The sequence below is a fragment of the Miniopterus schreibersii genome (assembly GCF_964146895.1).
Source record: "Miniopterus schreibersii genome assembly, chromosome: 6".
Taxonomy (NCBI): domain Eukaryota; kingdom Metazoa; phylum Chordata; class Mammalia; order Chiroptera; family Miniopteridae; genus Miniopterus; species Miniopterus schreibersii.
This window is the reverse complement of record NC_138107.1, coordinates 89,446,905-89,467,069: the sequence shown is the minus strand read 5'-3', so window position 1 is coordinate 89,467,069 and position 20,165 is coordinate 89,446,905. Positions and strand designations below refer to the sequence as shown.

Genomic DNA, 20,165 nt, shown 5'->3' with positions numbered 1-20,165 from the left:
GAAAAAAATAAAATTTAAATATTTTTTCAAAAACTACTTCTAAAGCAATGTTTGTGTTTAATAGCATCCTCATTAGTATTCATCTTATTACTAATAAGCAGTTGTATTAGGAATACTAGGTCTTCATTCCTTCATACCAGAAAAATGATTTGTTCTTGTTTGTTTTCTGGGAAGATATTTCTGATCTGTGCTTTAAAAACATTGGAGTCGATAATTTAGAAAAGAAATGTTTTGAAACACTAATAAGAGTGTAAAGAAACTAGGCTTAGAAGTGACCAGAATTAATTTATAAGTGTTCCAGTAGGGAACTGTGTAAAAAGGTACAGCCAACAGGAAATATTAGAGGCCTGAACGATATTTTAGGAGCTTTGACTGTTACCTATTTTGGAATTATTGTTTCTTAATAACTTTACTTGAAGAAATAGTCCATAGATATGATGATGATGATGATGAGGGGGTGGGGGTAGTGACAGTTGGTGGTGATAGTGATGATGGTGATTACAATGGTGTTGGTGATGACTACGATGATGAAGATGATGATGGTGATGAAGATGAGGATGGTGGTGATGATGGTGATGATGGTGATGTGGTGATGGTGATGGTGATGATAATTATGATGGTGATGATGGTGGTGACAGTGATGATGATGGTGATGGTGATGGTGATGACAGTGCAGATGGTGATGATGGTGGTGACAGTGGTGATGGTGATGACAGTGCTGATGGTGATGGTGGTGACAGTGGTGATGACAGTGTTGATGGTGGTGACAGTGCTGATGGTGCTGATGATGGTGACAGTGGTGATGGTGATGGTGGTGACAGTGCTGATGGTGCTGATGATGGTGACAGTGGTGATGGTGATGGTGGTGACAGTGCTGATGGTGCTGATGATGGTGACAGTGGTGATGGTGATGGTGGTGACAGTGCTGATGGTGCTGATGATGGTGACGGTGATGGTGGTGACGGTGGTGACGATGGTGATGAAGGTGGTGGTGGTGATGATTATGATGATGATGGTGGTGGTAATAGTGTGTGCTTAGATTCCAAATCCATGCTAGGGTCACGTATCACAGTTTTACATCTCTGAGACCTTTCTTGTTACCAAGAGAACAGAGAGAGATCTATGGGCCTTTCAGTCTGTCTTTCCTAGCAGAGGGCTCCTTCTAGAGTCCTCTCTCCCTGGGGGTGTAGCCCTTGAAGAGTCCTGGTTCTAAGCTGATACCCATCTTAGACAGTTAGCTTGTGTGAACCCAAAGCTTCATGCTCCATACATGAACAGGAGTGGAAAGTTGCCTGCACACAGGGTGTTATATTTCGGATCCTGCATCTAAGCAGGGCTAAGGTGTGGTTATGAACAACAAGCCCCAGTTTCCTTTTCCCCTGGATTGTCTTTTTTGGGTGAACCTGCACAATAACCTTTCATACCTGGAACTTTCTTGACTTCCGTGAAAGTTTGGTGCAGGAGGAGAGATCGTGGGGTACAGTACGTGAAAAGGGAGCATTATACCTTCTGAGACAAGAGAACAGTTTAATTTTCTCCTGTCAAACAACTGGGTGTTTTAATCATCTCAGCCTTTTAAAGTCTCAGACTTTCAAGTTCCCTTACATCTCTGACATGATTTCTCTTTGCAATTCCGCCCACTCCTGGTGAGGATAATAACACGCTAATGTTCTATTCTGCGCCGTGCTTTTTATTCAGAGAACTCCGAGCACTTTATAGACTTTGCCAGTTATCCTGACAACACCTCTGCACGCCCTGGAAACCAGCTTGTTAGGAGAGAAGCCTGTTTGATGGAAAGTGAGGACCTGGTAGCCTGACTCTGACAACACGGGAAGCGTGTTCGCAGGCGCGCAGCCAGCACTTAGGGAGGGCCTGCCCTTTCCGAGCCCATGGTAGCTGCCTTCTAACCTAAGTGACGTATAAGAAAATAAATCGCCGCCCCAGATGTTCAAGGGAGAGGTTCGACATGCGTGTCGTACACTCTTGCTTGATTCTGTTTCATGTTTTAGGTGTTTTTGTCAGTCCTCACTGGAGGATATGTTTCCCATGGCTTTTCAGAGAGAGTAGAAGGGAGAGTGAGAGAGAAACATCGATGTGACAGAGACGCATTGATTGGTTGCCTCCCGGTCGGGGCCGGAGATTGAACCTGGAACCCTGGTGCATGCCCTTGATCGGAACCGAACCCAAGACCCTTCAGGCCGCGGGCCGATGCTCTAACCACTGGGCATGTGGCCAGGGCTATATTTTAGGTCTGGATGCTCACGGCTGGCGAGGTTTGCAGCGGGCTGAGGACGGGGCCTCTGGGGGTGACTGCAGCGGGAAGGAAGCTGGCGCATCTCCGGTGCCGACTGACATGGTGCAGGGCGAGACAGGCGCGCCATTTCTTGAACGATGCAGCCCGGGTGGAGGTGGGAACCTTTGGAATTTGGAGCAGGTGGTAGTTAGTCATCCAGACAGGCAGCTGGCATCCCAACGAGCTGCCACTGGGAACCAGGGACGTGAGAGCAAAGCTGCCCACCGACTCCTGTAAAGGGGCTTTCAAAACGTGAGCGACCGCCGGGCGTCATTTGGCGTTGGCGCAAACCTAGGAAACCTTTCGGGCAGGGGGCAGCACAGAGGTGCCGAGCAGCCCAGGCGGCCTTCCAGGGAGCCGAGCCCCGCTGCTTCTGCTGTCAGCTGCCTCCCTCCGCGTTTCCGAAGCCACAGCAGGGGCGAGCGGGACGGCGGGCTCTTGGGCAGGGCAGGGCAGGGAGCTGGGCGCGTGGCCCGTCCCGCGCGGGGGCTGGTGCGGCTGTAACTGTCTCATGAGCACTGGCGATCCCGGCCCCAGCGCAGCCCAGAAAAGCTAGTCTGAGTTTCACACAGAGATTCTGGAAACCGCAGACACGTGCGTCTCCCACAGCAGTTCTACCAGAGATACGGGGATATCTGCTTGGCTGCTTCCTACATCGACCCTTGATTTCAGGTGACACTTAAAAGACTGAGTTTTCTGCAGATCGAACTTCCTGTGGAGACGCCGGCTGACCCTCTGAGCTCTTGCTGCGCCCCAGGCGCAGTGCTGGGCGTTCCCAGGCCTGAGCGCACGCGGTCCCCTCAGCAGCACCGCGCCAGGCCCTCAGAGTGCAGGTGAGGAAGAGGGCACAGGAAGGTCCGAGGACTTGCCCACAGCTGCACTGTGCAGGCGGCAGGGTTGGGGCTCACGTGGGAAGTTCGGGCTTCAGAGGGCGGCCTCTAGCGTTTCCCGGATGAGTGCGGCGAGGGTAGAGCTTCGAGAGCTGTCCCTCCGACGCACCCGGATCATCAGGACGTCACATTGGTTTGCTGTTTCTGTCGTACGGTGGCTCCGGTATTGTCTGTAAATGTGATGCATGTTGGCGTTTTCCTGCTCTCCAGGTACTGACGCGGCACCTTGGCGTCGTCATCTCACCGCAGATTGTCCTCCAGCCACGCAGTCTTTGCTCTGACTCCCCCACACCAGGCATACCCCAACTTCTGGATTTACTCTTGGTGCTTCTGCAAACCCTCCTCCCCAGATGTTCACGGGGCTCCCTCCTTTGTTCCCTCCATGCCTCTGTTCAAATGCCCACTTAGTCACGGGGGCTCCCGAACTTCCCTGACACCTCAAAACTCTCCTCTCCAGACCGTCCTGTGCGGCGCTCACCACTGTGCCTCACGCTGACTCCTGTATCTCCTGACCGCCCGTCTCTCTGGGGGCCAGGCTTTGCCCCTCATGTGCTCTATCCCCAGGACCCAGGACGGTGGCTCCCCCAAGGGACACGCGAGGGGACTCCGGCAGCCTTTAGGGTGTGGAGTGTTTGTCCTGCAGCTGGCTTGGGTTCCTGGGCTCTACATTACTGTCATCTTTGCAAATCACACATGTGCTCACATTTCGTATGTATCCTGGAGCTCAGGATAATGCAGAAAATGCTCTGGGATTGGGGGGAGCGATTTATGTGACACGGGGACCCAGGCCTCTGGGAAGACTTCAGAAAAAGTGATTCTTGAGTTCAGCCTTATAAAAATGACAGGAGGGGACTGGAAATGCTGGAATGAGGTGACTTTCACTGAGCTCTCGGTTTACTGGGTCTCAGGATGCCCTACTGGTTTTTGTATCCTGTCTTGAGTTTGGGGCAGGTTTGTGTGTTTTTTGGTCATCTTTACAATGGAGTGCGTCTTCTAGTGATTTTTTTTGAGAAACATATACAGGTGGCATATTTACTGAAAACATACATGCATATATGACTTTTATGTATATATATAAAAGCTAACTGCATAGGTCATTCTATTGCAAACAACAGAAATGGTCCCACTATCTCTGGCGTGTAGGTTACCAGGTGTCTGAAGCTAGTCTGTCTGCCTTTTCAAATAACCTGGGCTTTTTCCTGCCTAATAATCCACAGCCAGTATGGTTGTTTGAGAACAGATATGAGGACTTTCAAGCTCATTCTGCCCTTTACAAAGGGCCAGCTCTGACGTAATTACTACTGTCGGCCTCCTCGAGCAGATGTTTTAAAAAAATCTGAGTCTAAGGTTTGCTAAGACTCTGAATGATCCCCGGGAACCTTGGATCCACGGGGTGGGGACCCCTGGTTACCATCTGGGCTCCCAAGTGAGCTGAGCATTTGGGGTACCGCCCCCCAGTGGTGGGAGCACGTGGGGGTGATTATTTTGTTACCTTTAAGTGCCTCCCAACACAATCCTTTTCTGAAAATGGGTTTCCCGCCTTCCGAATCTGAGGGCACTGTAAGTAGTTTACCCCCATATCCTGATGTTCTTTCCATCTCTTCATGTCTGTAAGTTAGAGAACAAAATCAGGGTGAAAAAATCCCTGCGTGTGTCTGGGACTTTCCACGTGAAGGTGGTTGACACTCAGCTTCACTGAAGCTGCATTTTAACTGGAGAGGTTTAAATGCATCCATTCTTCTAACCTCTCTTTAATTAGCCTCATTTCAAATGAAAATTCCTTTTCTTTTTCTGTAACTCTTCCATAGTCTAGCTAATAAAGAAAGACTGAGGACCTGGGCCCAGGAGTGGTTTCAAGTTCATATGGGGACACCCGTGCCCCTGGAGGCCGTAGTGTCCCTGAGGCCGAGGCCACTGCTCCCTGCTGCCTTTCTCCAGGCCACTTTACACTTTAACCATCTACCCACACAATGGACGGCTTAGAAATGCACTTTCACCTAAAAATACCTTCATTACACCCCCCTCTCTTACCACCCCAGCTCTTCCAGGACTCTAACCATCCCTGTCACGTCACCATCCCGGGGGCAGTGGGAGTCACGCACGATTCTTTGTCTTCAAACCATCACATTTTCCAACATGTGTATTATTTCCGACAAGCTCCAAGTGGAGCAGGAAGACTGATGGTCTCCCTGGGTCAGCACCCTGCACCCCAAGTCCCTGCCTCTGGGATGGAGCCGGCGCTGTAGCCGCCACGCACACGCCCGCCTCTGCGCGGTCAGGATGCATCCAGAGAGGCTCTGCAGGTGCGCCGCAGAGTAAAGGAGCTCGATGATGACGATGGCACTGGCTCGGACGGGAAGCACCGGGGCAGAGCTGACCGCCCTCCCGGAGAACAGACTAGCCTGGCGGGCGGGACGCGGGAAGAAGTCACGCAGCAGAATCCCTGCTCACGGTCCTTGCAGCACAGCGACGGCCTCTTGACCACGTGCACGGTGGGCTGGGTGGGTATTGCTGGCACAGTTGGATTTTTCACTACTTTTCAGCTAAACACCAAGACCTCGTTGTCTAAGAAGAAAAAAAGTAATTTCTTTCCCTTTTTCCTTCCCCCAGTCTCAGTTTTGCAAACTTACGAAGCAGCTTTGAGTGTAGGTCTTTCCACAGTCCGAGATGAAGAGCAGCTGGACAAAATAAAATGTCTTCATTTTTCTTTGGAAACGATTATTAAAGTCAGGTTTCACTGCGTAAACAAGCACACTGGATGGTTCCTTGTAATAAAGCAGGCGACTGGACGAAAAAGACACGGCTGATTTCTTTCCTGATTTCTGATCTGCTGGCCACCCTCGCCGCTCCTCCAGATTTCCACAGACGTATCGAGTTCTTGAGTCACCACCATGGCTCTGGCCTTGGGGAAAACAGCCGGAGAGCCGACCCACGCACGGGACACTCCCCGGGCCGTCTGTCACTTAGGGATCAGCTTTCCTTCTGTGACCCCTCCCTGGACCCAGGCAGACGACAAAACATTTTTGGGGAGAGGACGAGAGAAGATTAGGAGCCCAGGATTGTCCTTGCAAAGAGCCCCTGGGCTCCTGGAAGGCCCCTCGTGCTTGGCAAGGGCGGGTCTCACGGTCCCCTGGGTGGGTGTCGGCTTCTCTGCGAAGCTCATCTCGTCGACCTCGAGGCCGGCTCCTGAGTAAGAATCATGACCTGGGGTAAAATTTGGCTGCAAGTTTAGTGATTCTGAGGAGAAACATCAGCTGATCCACAGTGCGGTTGGTGTGTGGTCATCACGGCTGGAGGTGCTCTCTGTGGGCGCGGGCCTCCGCGCAGATTCTGGGCCCGAGAAGGCGGATGGAAGGGAAGGGCATAAGCTCCCGGCTCCTGGGCCCTCATACGGACCCTTGCCACTCGGACTTGGCAGGATGGTGCTCTGACTTCCAGAAACAGCCCTGGGCTATTAGCTACCCGGTCACAGGGCCCTCACTCTGGCTGCCCAGGTGTCAGGAACCCTGAGCTTGACCCACCATGGGGAGATGAGCTTTAACGGACAACTGCGATGTCGGGGTCCCCTGTGTCCCTGGAGAGGGAACCCGCCCCTGCTCCAGTGAGAGGTGACCCTGGACTCGAGGCTGTCCGGTGAATGATGGGCGGCCTGCTGACTTCCCAGTGGTCACCTGCTGACCGCACCTCAGATTTTCACTGCGTGTTTCCTGCCACCGCCTGTTGGCAATATAAGTAAACCACCTTGGATTACAGCCATTTCCAGTGAGCGTGAAAGTTGGAGCAAACTTCCATTAATTACCCTGGTAAGCAGACCTGAGAGGAGCTATGAGGACCTGGTCGGCAGGATGAAAGAAACTCTGAAATTACACGTGACATTCAGAGGCTAAGTGGCTCTCACGAGGACATCAAAGAGAAACAGTCCTCATTTCAGGTTGGCAGAGACAAGGTTGCCAGCTGACTTTTAGCTGATCTTTTCCTAACCGTCCAGCTATTTACCTGCCAGCCTCCCACAGTGATGATAATGCGGGTAATGACTTAACTGCGTTTACAGAGCTTTTCTTATCTCACCACGCTCCACATCGGTGACACTCTGTCTCAAAACGGCCCAGAGGAGAGCGGGAAAGATTTTGTAGCCTCATTTTATAGATGAGAAATCTGAGCGCCTGGGAGGTTAGACTAGGTGACTTCTACTGTCTTTTCCAACTGCAACATCATAAGTCTGTGAGTTTACATAAAGTCCCTGGTTTTGCACAGCGACTATCTGGCAAAGTCTCCTGGCGTTAAATCTTCCCAGGCGAAGCCGTGAGCGTGCACCCAAACAAAGCTGATTTCTGGGCAGTGGTTCAGTGACCGCCGCTCAACCCTTTCTCTCAATGTTGATGGACTACATGCTGCAAACCCAAACCCGCAGCGCACAATGAGACACCCCAGCAGCCCTGATTCCGGGATAGTTCACATAATTCAAGGGGTGCGCTTCTCACTGAAATGAAGTTCCTCCCCCTACTTCCCAGCAACTCCGAGAGAGATTTTATTATTGGAATAAAATTCACAGACTAACCTCCGAGGGAAGATAGAGAAATAATCAAACCTTGATTTTCCTTGCTTGTGTGCACACCTTCGATGTTGGCTTAAAACTAAGGGACTGACCGGAGGCAGCAAATCAGAACCAGCACCTGGGTGTAAACAGAGCCCAAGATGAGGGGTTTAATTCCCGGCCTCCCTTTCTTCTCCGGAAAAGGCTGGGGGTGGTTCCTTCCCCGCTGCTTTGAAAATGTAGAGTTTTGGGTAAGGAATTGCCAGCAATTCTAGCACGGTGGCTCGGGCCCGGCAGGCACGACTTGGAGTTGCAGCTCCGACTCCCGCCTGCGGGTTGTGAGCACAGCCTCTGCTGTGCATGAGCAGGGGTTGCATCCGGTGAGGCAGGGCAGCGAGCGCTCGCTGCTTCTGCAGGGTATGTCGGTTATAAGCATAAAGGCCTTGGCGATCTTTTTATGCCAGGTAACAAGCCCTCTCCCCTTCTACTGAGAATGCAACGGGACGGGGGGCAGAGGAGAACCGAAGGGAATTGGGGACTGTCTACAATAAATCTCAGAACTGTCACTTCGATCCAGGTCAGAGTTCCACAGCCCGGCCTGCCTGGGACACTCACCTCCTCAGACCCACTCAGCACACATCACTGTGCCCCTCACCTGTCCCCTGTGAAGGAATGAGCTGTGTTCATCTCTTGCCCCGGCTGCAACCAGAGACCTGTGGGTGAGGCCTAGTCCTTAGCTTTACTCCCCAGAGCTGAGGGTACCTGGGGGTGTGCTCACATTTTGGTTTATATTGAATTTAGAGGAAGTGTTATGTTGAATTCAAACAAAAGTGCTGTTCAAATTAAGCTTCTGGGGGCAAAATATATGCTTACTTATTCTGGATCAAATGTTAACAGAGTTCGTGGCTGGCCTGCATGGCTCAGCGGTTGAGCATTGACCTAGGGTCCAGGCGATCGGGGTGCGATTCCTGGTCAGGGCACAGGCCCGGGTTGCGGGCTCGATCCCCAGTTGGGGGCGTGCAGGAGGCTGCCGATCAATGACTCTCATCATCGATGTTTCCATCTCTCTCCCTCTCCCTTCCTCTCTGGAATCAGTAAAGACATATTTAAAAACAATACAAAACGAGTACTTTCTATAACAAGTTAAAAAAAAAGAATTCCTAAGTTCGGCAGGCTGTGTTGTTTTACCTGCAGAGGTGTGACAGGGTGTTAACCCTGATTTTCCGAGTGCTCAGTGCCGGTAAAGACTAGGGACTTTGTGCGTTCCAGACGCCCCAGGGTCTCACCACCTGGTGGTCTTCTGGCGTGAGTGTGAGTTAACCCTGACCTCTGACACTGCGTCCCGGCTGCACGCAGGCAGAGCAGGGTCAGGGTGGAGGGAGGCGCCTCAGCTCCCGCGGACGGTGGGGGGTGGCAGAGCCCTCATTGCTGCTGCCTAGCCCAGCACTGGCCCGGCCTGGGAAGCAGGTTCCCATAAAGTTTATCTAATATCAAGATGAGATTCGTTACGTAGAATTAGCTGACATACTCGTGTAAATTATTCTGTTCCACTCAAAAATTTGGGGAAGAATATATTCACTTCAATATACAAACCTGTGGTTTTAGTGATTTGCGTCCATCTAAGGAAGCACCTTGGCATCCCTAGGCTTGGAAGACAGTGGAATGCCATGAAATCCGTAATTTCAACATGGACAGTTCGTAGCTAGATGTGACGAGATCATCGTTAAGTGGTTCTTCGGGAATTTTCAGCAGCTGCGGGAATTTTATTAAAGCCTTAATTTCTCTTAGTTTATAGATCAGTATCATCTCATAAGCTGTACTCACTATGAGTCATTTAAAACATTACAGTCAACGAATTACTTAAAAAGGAGAGCAAAATGATTTCTGAAAGCGCCCCCCCCCCCAAAAAAAAATAAAATATAAAAAAGGAGACCAAGAATATGAGATGGGCGGTACCTGCAGGCGGGGCAGTGTGCACAGGGGCTGCGAGCTCACGGGGTGCAAAGGCACAGGGACCCCGTATGGAAGTAGAGGTCTCAGGAGCATTGATGAAAGTCCGTCCTGCTCCATGTATTTTCCCGACAAAGGACCTGTTTACCAGAGTAGGCATCTGGATCCCATTGCTTTTCTCTTCACTGTGGACACCGATGGAATCTGGAACCACTTAGGACGTCAGAGTCCCTAAGTGGCAGTTAGCGTTGGGACAGGAAGTGAGAATGACAGGCGGGCTCTCAGAGCAGCCGAGGAGTTCAGGTCCACCTTCCTTCTTAGGAAATGTTCTTGGGTCTTAATTCATACCCCAGAGTGTCACATACCACAGAGCAAAAAAGAAGCAATGCAGTGTTTTCAATTTAAGGGGTAACGCGTTGGATCGGGGATGAAACTGTTCTGTCCCAAGCACCTGATGTGAGATCTTTGGCGCGTGCTCTCCTCGGCGAGGTTCAGGGGAAGAGGAAAGTGCCTTCATCATAAACCCTTCACCCCGGGAAGCCAGGGCCATAAAGCTCTCACCGGCCTGCCCTCTGTCCCACCCGCAGGGGCAGAGTCCTAGTCCCAGCAGTGAGGCTAGGGCCCCTCCTCAGGGAACCTCCGCCGCCGAGACATCCCCTTCGATTTTTACCTGCCACGCGTGGGTGTGAGACCAGCCTGTTCCAAGTCTCTGGCCCTCCCGTCAGTGTCGATGTGGCTGCTGCTCTAAATCCTTAGTGGTAGGACTTCCTTTCCGCTAGATTTCAGGCGGTTCCGAATGACGGTGGTGCTGTAGTTTAGCTGTAATTTTCGCACAGTCAAGGGGGGATTCTAGTACCGCGTTTACCTACGCCGCCAGCTTGACCGGAACTCCACATACGTCTGAACCGAGCCCTGTGTCATCTCTAAGATTATTTCTCCTGGGTCACTACTCTAAAACCTCAGCGCCCTGCGGAGTTTCCCTGTGGGCACCGGTGCCGTCTTGATGGACACAAATAACAGGGAGGGTCTCCCAGCCCTTCCCACGACCAGATCGGCACCGCTCGTGTGAACTCACATCCCGGGTGCCTGGTTGCAGGTTCGATCCCCAGCCCCGGCTGGGGCTTGCGTGAGAGGCAACCAATCGATGTTTCTCTCTCTCTCCCCCGTCCCTTGTACTCTCTCTAAAATTAATGGAAAAAATTGGAGCCGCTCTCAGCGTCCACGGGCAAGGTCTGCGCAGGTGTCCTAGCTGACGCACGTTCCTGGCTGTCACGGCTCCGAATCTGTGTGTGTGGGGGTTTATGTGGGTTTGTGTGTGTACCCCCACATCAAGGGTCAGCGGCCACCTTGGTCACACCGTCTCACGTCCATAAAGGATCTCTCTGTGGTTGGAGACTCCGGGGAGACCCCTGATTACAATGGGACATTTCTGGAGTAGGTGACATTAATACCACGTCCTGTTCTCTCCAGGCAGCTGCCTCCCCTTCACACTGAAAAGTGGGAGCAAAGGACCCGCCTTGCTGACCCTGAGAAGCAGGACAGACGCCCGGGAGCAGATGAGCAATGAGCCCGCCGGAGGCAGCCTGGACTCCCGCAACGCCTCAGGTACCCAGGGGTCGGCTGGGACTCTGTCCCCGGCTGTTCTCGCCCTCCTGTGACCTTTGTCCTCGCTCTGAGCAGGGGCCTCCTGGGCCGCGGGGAGGACACTGTCCGCGGTGGGAAGGCTGTGGGTTCTCTGGGTTAGAAAAGCACCTGGAAACGTAGAAGCGGCCGAGCGTGAGTTCTTGAAAACCCGTATGGCTGCTTTTCTTTAATTTTGTGTATTTTGAGGGCTTCTCTGACGGATCTACTTCTTATCTCTGTTATTTGTAAGGTTAGGTCAGGCACCTGGATTAACGTCAATGCCAAGTGAGTCATTTAACACAATGTAGTGTCGTGTCCGAGTCCCCACCAGGCAAGAGTGCTTCAAATGCCAACAGTTTCATATTTCTTTTATCTGATAGTTCCTATGGCTAAACAGAGTAGCCAGCAAACAAGTTCCTGTTTTATTTTAAATTATTTTAATGAAATGAGACTATTCATATGTTGGCAACAAAGTTGCTAATATATGAAACAAATGTGCCTGTCCCTGTTTCTAACCTAGAGAGGGTGGTGACCCTCTTTAAAGGTGGTCAGTCTGTAGGTGAGGTACGTTTGCAACAGGAAAACACTTGCACCTTCCGAGCTGTCTGTTTCTGTTATGTTCACACAAACCAGAGGGACCGAGCCCAGGGCTGGCGGAGGACCTGGGTAGCTGGGTCTGCTCGCGTGGCCGCCTCCTGTCCTCCCGCTGCACACGTCTTGCAGCTCCTGCTCTGCGCTGGTTTCACTCTTGGCCCCGGGAACCCAATTAGGGCCAAGATATGGTCCCCGTCTCCACAGGCTCACCTTCTAGGTGGGGCGTAGGAAATACAGAAGCCCCCACATTAGGCCGGGCACCATTCTGAAGGCAAGGTTGGTGGATCTTGCTGACAGGTTGGAGGGGACGTGCAAAGAAAGAGAAGACATGTTCCTGGTGGACTGTTTGGTCTGGTGGTCTTTTTGTCCCAGGTCTGTTTGTCTTGATGGGACGAGCAGGCAGGGTGCAGATATGCAGAGCAGGAGATCTGAGAACTGTTCTCTTGAGGTGTTAGGGCGAGGAGCCCCTTAGATGGACACCTGGAAGACGTTGAGTAGACAGTGAGAGGTGAGACTCGGGGGCTGAGGGGACCGACAGGAGCCGAGGAGTCCTAAGAGGTGGGGTGTTTGGCGTCACTGTGCTGGTTGCCACACCGAGAGCGAGCAATGTCAGAGCAGCGGAGCCCCAGCCTGCTGCACTGGAGCATCTAGGATTCAGGCAGCAGAGGTGTCCCCATGAAGGTGAAAGAGGGAGGGGACCAGCTGTGCAGTGGCCCAGAGACTAAGGGGAGGAAGCGTTTTAAGGAGACAGTGAGCAAGTGTGACAAGCCCAGGGGACATGGTGATGGGACGTGGCTTGGTGAATGCCCTGTGACCTCCAGTGTCAGTTTGTAGAACGAAGAGGCGGGATGGTGGCTGGCAGGGGGGTGGCGTCAGGGGGTCTGTTCTTTGTTTTGAACATGGGGCTGAGCCTACCAGCAGCAAACCGTGGTGGCCTCACAGCAGGTGGAGAGTCTCTCCCGCAAGGGGGTGGAGAGCAAAGTGAGGGCGCCTGTTTCAGCCATGTCCTGGGGAGAAGGCCGCGTGTCCCTCCTCACAAACCTCAAGGGGCACCAGGAGTTACACACAGGCAGGAACACACACAGGCGCACACGCACACTCAACCCCAATGTCAAATTCAGTTCCCGTGTGGAAACCAACAAAATGTCCCATTACTGGGTAGCCACCTGCCCTGTGTGCCCGTTATAATTGAAATTTATTAAAACTCAGTGGAATTTCGGTCAGCTTCGCAGTCACACCACCGCATCTCCGGGGCTCGGTGGCCGCGAGTGGCGGGTGGCTGCTCGTGGAAGGCACAGGCGCGGCTGTTTCCACCTCTGCCGGATGCCCCTGCTCTCGGTCCCGAGGGGGAGGGGATGGTTCAGAGACCAGCCTGGGCGGAGAGAGATGCTTGTCAGAAGCGGTAACAAAGTAAACAGAGAAAAACCGTCAGTAAAATCCTGGAAAAATGTAAGAGGAACATGCCAAAAGCAAGACCATGCATTTGACGCATTTAGGAAACTGAATCATAGGTCGCCTGCCCGTGAGAACCGAGGCGAAGGCCACGTCAACAGCTACGAACCAGAGCTTACCATCAGGGAAATAGCGAACCCAGAAAACAGTCAACATGTGGTAGCAGAGCTCCAACAGTTATCTTTCAAAATCTAATCTGTAATTTAATTCTTAGCAATGAGCACGGATTCCCTGAGACTGATTTACAGAGGAGCTTTCCACCCCCACCCGCAGCCTTCTTGACCCGTGGCTGGAGATGTGACTTCTGAGGCTCGGAGAGGCTGCTTCCTAAGAGGGAGGGCGGCCTGGGGCTGGGTCGTCGAGTCTTGGGCCAGCGCTCTCTCAGGACCTGTGACCAGGGTGTGGACTGCAGTCCAGCAGAGACGGGGGGTCAGTGCCAGCCCCACGGGGCAGGGCTGGGGGAGCCTCTGCGACAGGCTGGCTGCAGGTCCCGGGACCAAAATGGGACATTTCATCACAATTTCAGTTAGCACCATTTCAACTACATTTGGGGTCCAATAGGATTGCCTGGGCTTCCCTCAGCAATTCCTGTAATTTCAAGATCACTTTTTCATGGGGAAACATTTTCTATGTTTTAAACAACTGATTTGAAGCAAAATTTTGTATGCTAACACTCCTAGATAGGATTACAGGGTTGGCGTGTTTCAAAGACTTCAGTAAACTCGAATCCCCTTACTCTGATAGGAATAGCCCTGGGGTTGAGGCTAAGAGGAGTGTTTCATCTTCTAAAAATTCTTCTCCAAGCTGCTCTTCCTTGAGTGAAACCATGTGAAATTGTTACAAGTCTCTTTGTCCCTAAAATTCAGATGTTAAATGAAAACTAGATCTCAGTATTTTTTAATACTGGTTCCCAAAGGATCCCTTTATCAATAATGAGAATTAATTACTTAGCTTTCCCCTTTTGTCTTGGCTGCCAGGAAGCTCCTAGCAAAATGTACTGATTTAAACCTAGTCTTTGGAGCTTTAATGGAAATGAAGTGTTAACACTGAGGCCAAAGGGAATCACTGGGGTCCGGGGGCAGGATCGGGGGGGGGGGGGCAGTGACTTTGACTCTACCAGTGTCGGATCAGAACCTGAACTTTATCAATTATCCAACAAAATATTAGGCTGCCACCTTAAGTATTCGTCAGAACATTAATTTATTGGCTTATAAAGGCAATAATCCCTTTCTAGTAACCAGAATGTTTCCTGTCTGTGATCATGGAAACCTCTTCCCTGATCTTGAGACACCCAGGACTTCGAAACAATAATCAGGATCTGCTCAGGGAACAGAGAAGGAAGGCGGACAGAAATAGATCCTTGAAGGATGTCTCATCCAGAAAACGGTAACGTCACTGAGAGGCTCTTGTTACTGAGTCAAGAACATTTTTCTAGTGACAGGGATGCTTTTGCTTCTCAGACTGTTCTTCCCGGCTCTACAGAGCCAGACGCTGCACAGATGTGCCCGAGTCGCCCTCCCCCTGCATTCTCCCGGGAGTGTTTCTGCACCAACAGGGTTAGATTTTATACCAGGAGGACAGCTGCCCCACTCAGAGGACAAACACTCCCTTTCCCTCCAAGTTCTTGGAGGACCGCGGCCCTGTCCACTCCTCCTCTCATTGTACCTGTGTTATTTAGGCGATCACGACTGTTTTTGGAAGGAGGGGGCAATTTTGAGTGCAAATAAACAACACTTGCAGTATTGAAATGAAGGCTTCACCATCAGCAAATGATTGCTTTAGTTGTTGTCCAAATAGTGCAGACAGTTGTTGTGTTTAAGTTATGGAGACGTTTTAAAAAATAGACTCCGAATTTTACCCTTCATCAAAATGATCTGTTACTTACATTATAACAGTCGTCTCAAATATCAAAAGAATTACACCCGCCCGGCCGGCGTGGCTCAGCGGCTGAGCATTGACCTAGGATCCAGGAGATTGGGTTCAATTCCCGGTCAGGGCACAGGCCCGGGTTGTGGGCTCGATCCCCAGTGAGGGGCGTGCAGGAGGCAGCTGATCAATGACTCTCTCATCAGTGATGTTTCTCTCTCTCTCCCTCTCCCTTCCTCTCTCTGAAATTAATAAAGATACATTAAAAGAAAATTACACCCCAGTTATTCAGTTGAATAATTTTCCAACTGAAAGTCTACTTATAGTCAGTCATATTGGAAGTAACCCAGTCATGTTACATTAAATTATTCGAACAATCCCTTGGATTCATGGAATCTGCCTTCCCACCTCGAGGGTAGTTTTTGAAGACCTGGTCTTCATTGAGGGCCATGCTATTGGGAGACATAATGAAATCCAAAACCATCTCTCTCTCTCTGGCTGGGAAGGTTTTGCCTTGGAAAGCTTTACAAGAACTCCCGCGTGTCTTCCCCATGGGTACCTTCTTGGGAGTTTGGAATCGGGGGAGTTGACAGGCGGCTCGAGCTCTCTGTGCTGGGAAGGACCACACTGAAGACCGCAGTGCTGGGTGCTGGGGATGTGGCGAGACCCCTGCTCCGGGATGGAGCTTTGCCCTTGGAGAAGGAGCACATGAGGACAGTGTGGTTTGCAGTGAGGGGAGGAGCTCTTAGAAGAGACCTAAAGGGTACAGACAGGAGCGAGTTGACTGGAGAGTGATGGGAAGCCACAGATACACACCATAACCGTGTGTTTAGCTCTGGACTTTTATCAACTAATGATGGAGTTAATTGGTTGTATTTCTTTTCGTTTTAAGAAAATATATCTTTATTGATTTCAGAGAGAGGAAGGGAGAGGGAGAGAGAGAGAAACATCAATGAGAGAGTCATTGACCGGCTGCCTCCTGCACGCCCCTCTCTGGGGATTGTGCCCCCAACCCGGGCCTGTGCCCTGACCGGGAATCGAACCGAGATCTCCTGGATCCCAGGTCGACGCTCAACTGCTGAGCCTCGCCAGCCGGGCTGTATTTCTTTATAGTATGCCTTTTCTGTTTTCCTTGACCAAAAGTATGAGATGGTCACATTCATAGCAGGAAAGATGTTATTGTTTATCTGTTTGGTTCTCCATCTCTTTGTGTGTTTATTTTAATCTCTCATCTCATATAAATCTGCAGAAAGGGGCGTTCCCTGGTCAGTGAAACCTGTTCACAAGAGCTAATCAATGGGGTTTTTTGCTGTTGATTAAATCTCATAGATTCTTCCTTTCCCTCTGTAGTGGCCAACGCTGGTGAATTTGCAGGCGTGATGCACGGTGAGGACAGGAATGCCTCTGGGGGGTTCAGTGGTGACAAATAAGATGATGTGGGTAAACTCCCTGAGGACGCTTCTTGGAAAGTACCCCATAAAGAAGCCAAGGCTGCAGGGAAGTGCCCCTCATTGTTGTCCCTGGGCCAGCTTTCCTGGGCTTGTCTTAGGCACACCCCTCCCTCCGTGGGCTGGGCAGCGGTGACGTTGGCTGGGGTACAGGTTCGGTGGGTCCCCTGTTCTTCCTCCTGTTCTTCTCTCAGGCTGTCTCCCTTCCTTGGAAGGAGCACGAGCGGCCCCCCAGAGCTGTCGCCACTGTATGCATCGCCCGTCTGGCAGCGGGTATCATTCGAGGACCACAGCCAACAACACCCACGGTGTTTGCTGGCCCCGAGCCTGTGAACTCGAGCCGGTTCCCAAACGTATACAGAACTTCTCCGTCAGGGACAACGCACTGTGTGTGGCTGCTGCAGCCGCGCCCCCTCCCTCCTTGGGGAGCCTGTGTGAGCATGTGTGGGTGTGTGTGAGAGAAAATGCTAGAAGCCATGTTTGCCGTGACTTGGCTACTCCCACTGCCGACTGTCCCATTCCTTTTCCTTGGTGATCTGATTTGTGACTTGAGAAGTGACGTCCTTACTACTATGGACTGGCCACCAACACTCCTTAGAGGATCTCAAGGGATTTGAAAATGAGGAGACCTGGGCCGACTGGGCCCCAGTCGCCTTCTCGGCCCCCCTGCCATCCTGTAGCCATGGGTGAGGGTCAGGGAGGAGGGGGCCAGAGGGGGGCCAGGCATCTGCTGGGAAGGAGTGGTGGTTTGGGGGCACTGAAGAGGCCAGATGGAGACAGGAAGACGAGGTCCCATGGAAGCTCAGGTCGCATTTTATTGCTTGTGGCCTAAGACCAAGTTTTACTGAGCAAAGAGCAGAGTGCAGCGTGGTCTTTGGAGTAATTCAGCAAATTGACTGAGTTTCAGAGCTTTCAAGCATGTGATGCTTCCTAACTGTTCTCAGCAGACAGCGTCCAGTCGAGGTCCGTGCTCCTTCGACTTCACATCCAAACAACTTGTGAACTTTCCTGTGAGAGCTCTGAGCTGATAATTCTCCGCTAGGCATCTGGGTGTCTTTCTTTGGGACTCGCGAGTGGGTCGGGGGAGACTTGGTGAATCAACGTGAGTGAGAGACAGGAGGCAGCCCAGTTGTGCCTCATCTTTCTGGTCTTCGTATGGGTTTCCCCGCAGAACCCTTCACGGCTCCCAAACCCAGTGGGATGACCCACGTCTCGTCCCGCGGCCTGTGCCTGGAGGTGGCTGAAGCATTGATGGCCCAGCATTCCCCTCCAGTCTCTTTCGGTGGCTTTCTTAAGAGGAACACGCCTCTGCTGGCCTGGACCCCACCCCGGTGTAAGACACCGTGACTGCAAAGCATGAGCTACACTGTTAGACTTGGGGATGGTTATAGTTCTGTCTCATTAGAATTAATGATCTGCAAGGTTGCAAACAACCCGAGAGCCTGGCATTGACAGCAAACCCAGCCTCCACTTCTCCAAAGCGAGTCTGAGTGAGTGAAGTGCGTATCCTTTGCCTCTGAAAGACATGGTCTCCTTGTCGCTAAGCTTTCTCGGCCTGCATGGAGGGCGGGGAGTGGTGGGCATTTGGTGACCACAGGTCCCTGTAGAGGGTGACTGTCTGCTGGTAGATTTTCTGTATTTGACATCTGTTTCCCAGAGCGGGTCCTGGTGAGACTGTCAGAGCCCCTGGTTCCCTGGCTCTCGTGCAGATTAGATAAGGAGAGGGCACGTTAATGTCGGGCCGCCTTCATTCCTCCGATGACGTGGGGACTCCGGCTTCCTTGGGGGGCCCAGGGCCCGCTGCGGGCTCAGGTTACTCCGGGCATACCTGAGGGCGGCTGCCGTGTTCTGCTGTTGGGTCTCGGGATTTTGCGTGCTTGTCAGCTCAGGAGTCCACACACTGTCTTTCACTCTGCCACAGAGAATTAGTGGATCCTAACAGTCTACTTCACGGCACTCAAATAGAGTTCTAAAATGTTGTTGGAAATTTCTCTGCTCTTGGCGGGGGGTCTGGTACGTACAGGTGTCCCCAGAAGGGCAGTTCTGTCGCAGTGCAGCGTGTGCTGGCTGGGGGAGCTGCCAGCCACGTGCCAGAGATTATAATCAAGCCCTGAGGGGCGGCCGTGCTGTCCTGGCTCCGGCAAAAAGCCCATTGACGTCAGGGAACACGGTCTGCCTTCATTGTGACACAGAAGTGGACACCGTCAGGAGGAAGTAGGGAAAGGGCAGGGTGTTTTAGAAATTAGTTATAAAGTGTACCTGCTGCCTGCTTTGCACCCACTGGACACAGACTTTTCCTTAAGCAGATGGTTTTGGGGGTGTTCTGGGTTCACCCTACCCTGACCCTGACCCCAACCCCAACCCTAACCCTGAGGACACTCCATAGTCAGGGCTCAAGCATGGCTTGTATTCGAAGGAAAGTATCTGTAACATAGCTGGTAGGGCCCTGCACACCTCCCAGCCTCACCCTCCTGCCCTCCCTGCTGCACCTGAGCTGCAGTACCCACGGCCCCACCGCTTCCTGCCCCCCCACATCCTCTGAGAGCACGTGAGTCGCCCCCCGCCTGGGGAATTTCTCTTCCCTTCGTTTCTCTAACAGTCACTCTTTGAGACTGGTCCCAAGGCCAAGGCAGGAACGTCTTCCCCAGCCGCCCCCTCCCACACAGGAGGTGGGTGGTCCTCCCCGCCGACACCACAGCAGTTCTTGTATCTCTTGTATTCTGCATCTGTTCCTCCCCCTCCTCTCCAGACTGTGACTCTCCTGGTGGCAGAAGCCAGCTTATTACCAACGTGTCCCCAGCACCGGGCAGTGCTGGAACAGGTTAGAAATTCACCAAAGCAGTGTTTGTGGAATCAGAGCAAATGGCACGGGCGCAGAGCAGCCCAGCAGCTTGCACTCTCGGGCTCTCCTGGGAAAGTACAAACAACAGTGGGGCCACCCATTGTGCTGTTGGGGTCCTGCTTCTGCAAAAACTCAGAGGACAAAGGAGACACACCTGTGAAGGCGCAGAGCCACCCATGACGGAGGTGGGTGGTCTGCACCCACCACCTGGACAGGATGGAGGGGCGGGCTCTGCGATAAGCACGCCTGTTCCCGGGAATCCACACTCGGGCACCTGAGTCAGGGCCTTGGTCTGAACGTGTCCCTCCTTCTGTCTGCCTGTAGGATGGCGAGTGCTCTGTGACAGAGCTGTTTATTCTAAAGTGCAACACATTTCACTGTGTACTGTCAGCTACGAGGCACACAAACAATCGAAATTACAAACAGGGGCTCTGCCTCTGTCCTGCAGAAATAATCAGCTGAGTATCCCACAGTTTCCAGACCAGAACTGCCCATCAGCTTGCATCCAGTTCAAGTGCTTTACTTTCTCTCATCCTACTACCTGTGAGATCATCTGCATGGTCATCTCCTAAGAGGAAGGTGATTTAGTAAAAAGCAGTGACTTTTCTCAGAGGTCCTGCTAGGGCACAGAGAACCTAGTTGCATGATTTAAGTGTTGTTTTGGATTCAGATA

At 52.0% G+C, this 20,165-nt stretch overlaps 1 protein-coding gene across 1 annotated transcript in view; it reads left to right on the top strand.

The window, feature by feature from the left end:
• Positions 1-20,165, top strand: part of PDE10A (phosphodiesterase 10A) — a 270,609-nt gene that overhangs the window by 92,374 nt on the left and 158,070 nt on the right. The window contains exon 2 of the mRNA XM_081141071.1: positions 11,138-11,272. Within this exon, the coding sequence (XP_080997197.1) occupies positions 11,224-11,272 (49 nt within the window). The 5' untranslated portion in view covers positions 11,138-11,223. The remainder of the gene's footprint in view (positions 1-11,137; positions 11,273-20,165) is intronic.